The 10,219-nt window shown below is 38.1% G+C and overlaps 1 protein-coding gene across 1 annotated transcript in view; it reads right to left on the bottom strand.

Moving 5' to 3' along the window:
* Positions 1-5,874: 5,874 nt before the first annotated feature.
* Positions 5,875-10,219, bottom strand: part of LOC118156773 (atrial natriuretic peptide receptor 1-like) — a 38,278-nt gene continuing 33,933 nt past the window's right edge. Inside the window, exons 21-23 of the mRNA XM_035311001.1 lie at positions 10,062-10,160; positions 8,026-8,117; positions 5,875-7,470 (exon numbers count right to left, since the gene is read on the bottom strand). Of these exons, the coding sequence (XP_035166892.1) occupies positions 7,306-7,470; positions 8,026-8,117; positions 10,062-10,160 (356 nt within the window). The 3' untranslated portion in view covers positions 5,875-7,305. The remainder of the gene's footprint in view (positions 7,471-8,025; positions 8,118-10,061; positions 10,161-10,219) is intronic.

The following is a 10,219-nucleotide window of genomic DNA, read 5'->3' as shown; positions in this document are numbered from 1 at the left end:
AGGTCTGAGAATTATTGAGGATTTATTTTCATTCAGCTCATGTGCTCTCCTCTGATGGCTGCTAGAACTTGTAGGGCCAGTGCTGATCCTGGAACAAGCACCAATAATTATGTTGCTTTTCAGAGGCAGCTGCTGCTTGTCCTGAATCTGAATTTGGCTCCAGGACACCAGAGTTTTGGGTGCAATCCCAAGCTGACCTGGAGATGAGAGCTTTCTATCCTTGCTAACTTTATAATCTCTCCAGGTTAAAATTCTCTCCTCAATGCTGTTCTCCAAAGAAGGCACTTGTAGTGGAGCATTGTTTGTGGTCCTGTTGAGGTTAATGGCTGCACATTGCTTGGCCCTACCATAGGGCATATGTTAGCATTTGAAAAAAGACATTGATTTAGATGTTCCAAGGAGGTTCCTAAGATATATAAAAATGCCGTTTTTAGACTAGAATTTATCATAGTGCTACAGTGGAGTTTACCTTCTTTTAAGAAACCATGTGACAGATCAGTTGTATTCAGGACAATTTTGTCCTGCTTTGCTTAAATATACACGGGCAGAAGTAGCATTTTTTTTCAGCCATATGAGCTGATCATTTCAAAACCTTTAACAGGAAATTGGGATTTTTAATCAGTGTGTGGCTTGTTCCTCATGAGCAGTAAACAATGCTGGTCCTCTCTGACCAGAACCAAATGAGTGGGAGGTGAGCATCCCTCAGGACCAGTGTTTCGTTTTTGATCTGAGTTGGGCAGAAATTGCTTTTCCACAGGCAGTTTTTGCTCTCCATCTGATGAAAACTCACTGCAGTCCAAGCTCCAGTGAGCATTTATCACATTGCAATTAGCAGAGTAACAGGCACTATAACCCCCTCTATGCAGACTTGACATATTACAAGACTGTTTGCAGGGAGAGCTCCTGCTCTTGACCAGAGTGGTAGAATCTCAGCCTGCAGCATCAGCCCAATGTAAGAGACATCCTACTAAATCCTAAATTCTCACAGCACAGGCCTGGGATTTTGCATCTCTGTGTGTGAATGAATGCTTTTCATTCTAAAGGTGTTGTAGACATGGGTTAAGGAGGGGTGGTTGTTACTCCTCAAAATCACTGAGAGCCTGATTTTCATGAGCATTTAGGAACTGATCTATTTATCTGCAGAGTACAGCATGCACTCAGACACTGGACTCTCAACATGTTACCAGTGAAGAAGTCATGCTAGAGAATGCAGTTTGGACAAGGAGCAATTTTCTGAATCCTGTAAGGTTTCTATGTAATTACTGTTATCAATAGTATTAGAACATGTAGGGGATTTTCCTAATATGTAGACTAGAGACCAAATCTAGAATTCACTTGTAATGCTTTCTGGCAAACTTTCATCAGTAAACATTGCCTCTAGTTTATCAGTCCTCTCAGTGGCAGGATATCAGACCCCGTATTTCTTTACCAGACAGGAAGGTCCTGCTATCATTGCTTTTTAAGCCAATTGCTACTCTCTGTTAAGAACAGTTACGAGGACCTTCCCTGACTACCCCATTGTCAGATGCCTGCAGATAGGTTTATTCTTATTTCTTAGAAACACTGCATCATGCATAGGTCAACCACTTGTTTGCAAGAGCAGGTAACAGAATGCATGGTGGTAAATTCGTTTGAGTTCTACACACGGGACCCCCTGTCTTTCAGACATCTCACATCAATTTTCAGCCTCAGCCCTATTGCTGCTATTGTGGAAGTTTGAAATTCATGTCCTTTACAAGAAGAGAATTTATATATATATATACATATATATAGTGGCTCTTTAAGGCCATCTTTGTTCTACCAACAAGATTCAGAGAGTTCAAATGTCCCAGGACCATGTTTTGTCACAGCCCCTTTGAAATCGTGGCTCCATTACCAATAGCAAACTCAGATTTTCTACTCCTTTGCATTCAGCAATTCCCCAAATCCTTGGTAAAAGCCTTGAGTCCTTGGTCAGTCCTGCCAGGTACAGTACTATTATCTTTTCAACATACAGTTTTATTACTTAGGGAATGGAAAAGGGGTGAATACTTTGAAAATCTGACTCTGTACCTTGTCCTAGGGCAGCAAGAGCAGAAAAAGAGCTACTGGAGCTATTCATGAAAGCAGAAGAGAACAAAACAGGCTTCACAAACAGTATTGCATTACTGAGTTATATTCTAGTCTCATAAAAAATGATGTCTAGTGCATTCTTCATTATGTGTGGCTTCTGTTTGGTAGCTTACCCTGAACAGGCTCCCCAGGAAGGGACAGTGAGCGTTTTTCTGCTTGGAGGAAGAATGCAGGAGTTAAAGAAAAAAAGAGGTGCATAGCAGGGGTCTGATGCCAGGAATGCCAATTTGTCTTCAGATCTCATCAAACCTCTTATTTACACATGATTGTATTTGACCATGAAATGCAGCAATAACCATTACCAATTGTGTCCAATCAAGCACAAATGGATGCAATGACAGTAACTTTGTTTTTAACATTCACTGGCTAGGAAGAACCTGTTCCATTGCCACAGAAACACAAGGTAAAATTCCAAAAGGTGTTAAAAGTGAAAAGAAATTAATGTAGAGCTTCAAGGTCAAACTTCATGATATATAAAAATTGTTAAATCTAACACTACAAGTTAGTTTCAAAATGGGTACATATGTGCTTAAGACCTAGGGCAGTGCAAAAATGGGTAAAAATATAGAAGATGGTGTAGTGTGGTTCCCTTATTCACTGTTTGAACCAGAGGGCTGTGGTTAGTATGTTAGAGGACACTAAATAACACCATATACACTCATGTATTCTTATTGGAAGTTTCGATTAGCAGGGTTCCCACATCAAAATTCTACAAAGCCCACTCTCTCACATTTCAAAATGATTATTTCATACCTCTATATCAGAAAGTGTATTTTTAAAAGGTTTTAAATTAGCAAGAGAGGGAATTTTCCCCCACTTTCCCTGAAGAGAACATTTGGTTGCAAATGATTTTATCTTTGTATTCCTTGCTAGAATGTAATCATGTTTAATCCAGCATTTTGTACTGCCTGGTGTGAGGTAAGGCACAATCGAGCTAGGAGTTAGAAAGACAGAGTACTCATTAACCAAAAAGCAGATGTTAGCCAGCTGGAGAGTAATCAGAATAAACTTGCATAGCCTTGCCTTTTTACTGGTCTGAAAGGACAGCCCCAGAAAGACACTCTTCAAAAACCAAAGACTCTTACTATGGAGGTCAGTTTGGATGGAAGGGCTATTAATTACTACTGGGGATGTAGGTGGGGTGGGAGAGAGATAACTACCTGCTCTGTGTCCTGGGGAACCTCATGCCAATTTCTTCCTGAGACCTGACCTTCAAGACACCACACTGTCACTGACTCCATTGTTAGGCTCAGAACTCATACTATGCCCTTGTACTGTTTTTCATTCCACCTGATTTCCTTTCATTTTCTTCAAACAAACTGATGTTTCTGATCTCACTTCACAGCTTTAGGAAGAAGCAGACAGCTTTTCTGTTTACACTAAAAGGAGCATGGAACTGGTGATATCTGCAAATATCAATAGCAAACTAAGTAAAAGATATTTGCTGGGGATAATGACTAACTTTTCAGTGGCAAAACACAGTCTCTTTCCAATGCAAATGGTTTGAAAAAAGTCTAAGAAGTTTTACACCTGGAAATACACCAACCATTTTTTTAAACTTGTTGCAACTTTTCAAATGTTGTGGTTATTCAATCTATTCCTCAACATTCAAAGTGAAAAAAAAGTGATGGTTTATCAATCCAATTAAAGACTTTCTTAAGTCATTTTTTTTTGTGTTATGAGATTTATTTAAAGTACATGCCTGTGTCCTCACCTGCATGTAGATCAGGCTGCAATGAGCAATAATCATACAATAAACAAACAATAAAACACACAAACTTTTCATAAGATCACCCCACACCATGAATACATTATTGGTATCCATTGCATTATGTTCCATAACTGTAGACACTGAAAGGAATGGGATGTGAATCTCTGCAGATTTAATGAATCTCATAGATGTGCATCATGATGTTTGTCAGACTTCACAGTGACCAGACAGCAATCACTCGACAGAGCTTTTCTGCATTGCCATGGTCATGAGAACTTTAGGCAGCAGCTTCCAGGGGAGCCACAACACCTCTCTGTATTCCGCAGGCAGTGAGAAATACTGGGAGCTATAGCAGAACCTTCTGGAGAGCTGATTTTGCAGTAGCATTCGTCTCAAGTGAATCCCACACAAGGATATAGATTTAGAGCAGCAGAATGGGATGGCATTTTTGTTTCACAGGTGATACAAAGACCACCTTGCCCTTGTATCTGAAGTTTCATGTTGACAACCATCCTGTGTTCCCTCGGTGGGATCAAACCTGAGATGTCTGCAGTGTTAAAACCTGACACTTCTAATATAGCTGTCAACAGTTAGGTGACTTTATACTGGATATTGATTTGCACTAATGTCTCCTTATATAGTTATATTTATAACTAGAATGTTTATATATATATATATATATAATATTATACATATTATATATATACATACATGCATGTGTGGCCACAATACAGAGAAAAAAAAAAAAAAAGATCTCTGCATTTATGTCATCCCCAGAAGGTAAAAGCAAGGCACATCTCACAGGCTTTATGCTGCAACCACCTTTGCTGAGCTAGCTGTGTAGTACAATCTCTGAAGATTGCTGCATTTTATGTAATGCCTGATAAAATCTGTGTAACTCTGTAGTGCACATGTCCCTGTAATTTCCCTGTTGTTTTGGTAGGTGGCAATGAAATATGGCTGTAGGCATCGACAACAGCTTTCAAAAGTCTTGAGTTAAATCTTACATACTTTCCAGTTGACTGAGGACACTTCAGTTTGCATCTGTAACATTCATTTCTTCTATATTCTGGAAAATGAACAGTTGTATCACAGTCAGCTGACAACTGACATTAATGAGGACTACTGTTTGAAGTCTCAGGAGAAATACCACAGATTCAACCAAACTTAGAAAATAATCTGGTTCTCACTCTGGAGATACTCTCTTCGAGGAGAGGATCAAGAGACAATGAAAAAACTGAGAGTTAGGATGGCACTGGTGCTCCCCGAGCTGTACCTCTTTTGCAAATAGCCATACAGACTCCAAGCCTCTTGAAGTCAACAGGAGTCTGTCCATTATCATCAGCAGAATTTGAATACTACCCAAGGACATATCCATGGTGGAGGCTGTCCATCCAACAAGATTGCTAATGGTCACTTAGAATTCATTTATGTGTAGAAAACTTTAGACTCAGAACACATTTGTTTTTAAGCTTTTAATTTTGAAAACATTGAAATAAAGCAGATGAGTTAAAACTGCAATGCTTCTACAGATGAACATATAACAAAGCACATGCTTTCACATTCATATTTGATAAAAGATCCTTTGATACGCACCTTTATAGTAAGAACAGAAAGCATGCTATCTCATTAAAGGTATAATGTAAATTAGATTATACACATGCAGTACTATAGTATGGCTGAGAGTTTCAAAATATCTAGGTAAAACTGGGATAAAGGAAATGTTTTTATTAAAGGTCAGCACTATACTCTGGACAACTGAAAGATTTATTTTGCTAAGATTACACATCAGGTAACTGTACTGCACAAGGCAGTAATATGAAATTCAAAAAAAGAGAAAGGAACTTTTCAAGTTTAGAAAAAAATATGAAATTAATTTAAAATTCAACTTTTTAAAATTAGGATAGGTTCCATGTTGGGATCTCATGTGCTAAGATCAGCTCTCTGCATGTTCCTTGCCAAGATTGCTGGTATTCCCACAGATTTCTGAGACAGAATTTCACTCAGGATGGTTTTTTTTTATTATTTTTTTTTTTTATTTTTTTTTTTTTAATATATTTGGAAAAATCTAATGCTCTTGCTGCATTTACTTCCCACAGAAGGTGAAGAAGAAACTGTAATGTCAACCTCTTCTTACTATCACATACCAAATATTCCACATTAAAACTATGCTGACTTCATGGGAACATGGGCAACTAGCAGCTGCTTGTCTGAGCTACACAAATTTACAGACAGAAAAACTGCATTTATATACATGTTTTTGTAAATGTACCTAGAATCAGGAACAGACTGGAGGGTAAGGAAGCAGAAAAAGGAGAGGAAATACTGCTATGTCACTTTTAGTCCTTCCTTTTTACCTCCTCCCAGGCAGGTTTGGCTAGTCCATATGGTGTTATGGTGGAACTGCTGTGACTCTATGCTTTCCTCACCTATTTTACATATATAATTCTGTTGCACTTTTAATCAGTTCACCTGGACTACCCAAATTCTTCAAAAATATGTTAGCCTTGGAACGTAATCTACTGCCATAAACTGAACCCTAAAAAGTACGGGCAGGGTTTACCATACATATACTTACTCTTTAAAGAAAGTAAATACCAGCAATGCTTACAGACCATGTTCATCACTTGTAGTAATGCATCTCTCTTTACAGGAAATGCTTGTTCAGGAATGACCTTTTCTAAACCGTGTCCTAAATTACACGGTGACTCAGAGGCTTGCCTGATTTCACAGTCAGATAACTAGCCAGCAATAGGGGGTTCACAGCCACTTTAGTCAAAGCAACCCCGTAATACAAGCTAATGTTAAGTGTAGTTTTTTAGAGAGGTCCCAGAGCAGCTGAAGACAAGGGCAGCTGTAATGGACTCTCCTCTGTTTAACAGCTTGAAATGATTTCCATCGCTGTCCTAAGGTTTTCAGATCTCTCTACAAACATAGAAGGTATTACTGAGTGTTGAATCTATGGAACTATCCCAGACTTTCTTCTTATTCTTCTTTTTATGCTTCTGACATTGGAATGAAATTGAAGCAGGAATCCAAATTCTCATTTGGGCTTGTATTGACTATGAATGCAGTGCTTCATTCCCTCTTTGACTGGGCCTTGTTTTCTATCACAATCTACATGTCATTTTTTTTCCTTTCTCACCACAAAACCAATCACACCCACAAGGTTTATCATACTACTAAACAGCAACACCACTCTGTCTATTTCTTTACTGTTGGAGCAGCTACAGGTTTGAATGTCCAGCCAACTGGTTGTGAGGTGATGGTGGCTACTGGCCATTACCCAGTAACACCCTTTTTTTGTTGTTGTTGTATTTTTTTTTCATCTTGACACTGGTAGAAGAGGAATACCAGTGAATAAAATCTAGGCTAATACAACCACAAGGCCAAAGGGACATACTATCTATTTTCTTACTTTCCAAATCAGCAGGGTCATCTAACAGGCTGAAAGCAGTATGGATGTTGGAGTATGTGAATGGCTAGTAAGCAGGACTTGAGAGAGGATCACCCTGAAAGACACCTGGTATCAAACTAAATGAAGTTCTGCTGGGATCTTGAAGAGTCACAGATGGGCTGGGGACTTCCTTCTGGGTGGCAGAGGCTTTCTTACCTTCAAGCCAGTAAGTTACCATGTCTCCTTTCCCCTGAGGAAGAAAATGAATCATGGGGTTATAATACCACCCATCATTTTTGTAGTAATCTTCTCATATCACCTTAAGTAAGTCCCAAAAGGAAGCTGATGTGCCTGTCAGCCATTTTACGCATCGGAAAACAGGCACAAAACCTTGCCTTGAAAGATTGTGCTCTAATGGTGTAATCCATGGTCTAATCACCATGGATTAAAGCAATTATTTGAAGTCCCATCCAAAATTGTGTCCACAAGTATACTAGTCCCCTTATGGAAGTGTTACTATTTATATTTTCTCTTAATTAACATATTTGATTTCAATAAGGAATGATTTGACAAGTAGTACTTCCAAGCTGGGCTTAGTCCTTTACTCTCTGAATTATCAGGGCTGTCCATTAACAAGCCCATGGAATTGGTCCTGATTTAAAGCCTAAGCCCCTCTTTTAATGGTCAGGAATTTAAACCCACAGATTTTGAGATACAGAGGACTGCATGGGTTAAAATTCAGGAACTCCAGAGTACTTTCACACTCTCTTCTCTGAAAAGCTGAGTATAAATGTTGCATACACACCTTGACTTGTAAATTCCCACGGCATACTAACACATACTCTCCAATCTGCTCCAACAGCTGGTATGCACTTGAACTGCACTGTATTTTAAGAGCTGGAAAAAGAGACAATTGTCATATTGTTGTAATGATTTAGCCATTCAAGACAGACATATATCCCTCTGTGTGCCAAAGAATTCAAGGCTCATTAATGAACTTCCTCTTGCTTTTTTCATGTCTTTGCTGTCATTCCTCTGTTATTTGAAATGTTCACACACAAGCTCCAATATCCTGGCCTCTTTGTGAGGGCATCTCGGGACAAATACATGGCTGTCAGCAAACTCTACTCTTCACATCCTGCATCCAATATTATTTTTCTACTCCTCATAGCCACCTGACTGAAATTACCGATAAGCACCCTTCTCATCTAAGTGAAGAAAGCTCTACACGCATAGTTTTACATCATGGTTAATAAAAACCCAGTGCTGCCTTCACACAAAATGTTTTCAGCAAAGTCTAACCACAAAGAAAAATGCATTCTTGCTCTGTCTCCAAGCCTGTAATAAAAACAGGGGTAATTCTACTATAGTTCCACTATTTGTTTATTTATTTATCTATTTGACAATGTTTATTTCCTTAGCTGAGAAACTATCTGTACCTAAACATTGGCTGTTTGCCTTTTGAAAATGAGAGAATAAAGATCAAAGAGAGGACAGATAGTATGAGTTCAGAATACTCCTGCTTTTGGGAAAAAAAAAAAAGGCAAATTTTTGCACAATGTGGAAAATTGCCCCCCAAATCTTTTACTTTCCTTTAATTTTTCTTTTTCATTTTTTTTCTTTTATTTTCCTTTTTCTTCTTCTTTGTGGGATACATACAGAACAAAAGATGAAATATCAAGAATGATGGAAGTAGATTTTGAGATCATCACTTTTAAAACACTTTCAGTGAGACCATACAAGGAGCCCAAAAAGAGGACGAGGAGGAGAGGAGCTTTTGGGGAGAGTGACAGGAGGAAAAATGCTGTGTGTGTTCCACTCTAGCTAGCATTTGCTTTGGAAAAAATGTTTATAATGGTAAGAAGGAATGGATCTGGATTGATTCTCAAATCCCTAGGCTAATCCTCCAAAGTCATGATGTAGGACCACTCTTCTGCCTTCCTGCTTTGTTTTTAGTGGATCATGCAAAATATGGAGTATCACTTTCTGTCCTAAAATTAAATTTGACAACACCTCAGATTTTGCCTAGTTCAAAAATTCATTTTAGAAAGCATCACAATGTAAGCCATAAAACTATTTAGCTTCATTTCATGATTGAAAGAAACAAAAACATGGCATCCACGATGTCTGGCCTTGATTAATTCCCTCATTTTTTATTATTTAATTTAATTTAATTTAATTTAATTATTTTTATTTTATTTTTCAAGTTCTTGTTTTTCAGACTAAAATATTTCAGAAGCTGAGATTCAGATACTCATACTGGCTAAAAATAAAGCTTGTTAGCTATACATGGGGTCCTGTTATTCCCTGGGAAGAAGTGAGGATACCTCCGTGGTTTAATCTACAGAGATTTCTGTCTAATCTCTTTTTTTTGGGAAACACATATATAACCTTCTATATTGGCTAAAGACAGACACAGCTCCCATGGCGTCTTACTATCTCCTGTATTCTTCATGGGATGAAAGTTATCAGTTAAAAAAAGTATTCATGAAAATATTTTTCCTATAAATGCAGCTGGGTGCAAGGAAAGAATATAAACAGTTAACCTATGCATTTAACTCTTTCTTTTATCTTCTCCAAAATCTGATTCTTGTACACCATTTCTTACTGTAGAGAACTGCAAAGCCATGAAAATCCCCCTCTAAGACTTGGGAAATCGAGGGGATGGTTACAAAGGTTGTAGAGATCAGAATCTGCAAATTTGGCTACAGAAATCAACACCATCCTTACAGAACTTGCAGTCATTGAAATAGGACAGGACTTGACATTTCTCAGCATAACATTTTTGCAGTACTCATTAAGGGGTGGTCAGAACTGCACCTGCAGTTTGCAGCTCGATACCTTCACTGGTGGATTCCATCCTGGAAGCTGTGTTCACAGTATCTCCAAATAAACAATACCGTGGCATTTTGGTCCCAACAACCCCAGCTACAACTGCCCCTGTTAATAAAATAAAATAAAATAAAATAAAATAAAATAAAATAAAATAAAATAAAATA

Source organism: Oxyura jamaicensis, chromosome Z, assembly GCF_011077185.1.
Source record: "Oxyura jamaicensis isolate SHBP4307 breed ruddy duck chromosome Z, BPBGC_Ojam_1.0, whole genome shotgun sequence".
NCBI lineage: Eukaryota > Metazoa > Chordata > Aves > Anseriformes > Anatidae > Oxyura > Oxyura jamaicensis.
This window is presented reverse-complemented; position numbering and strand designations above follow the sequence as displayed.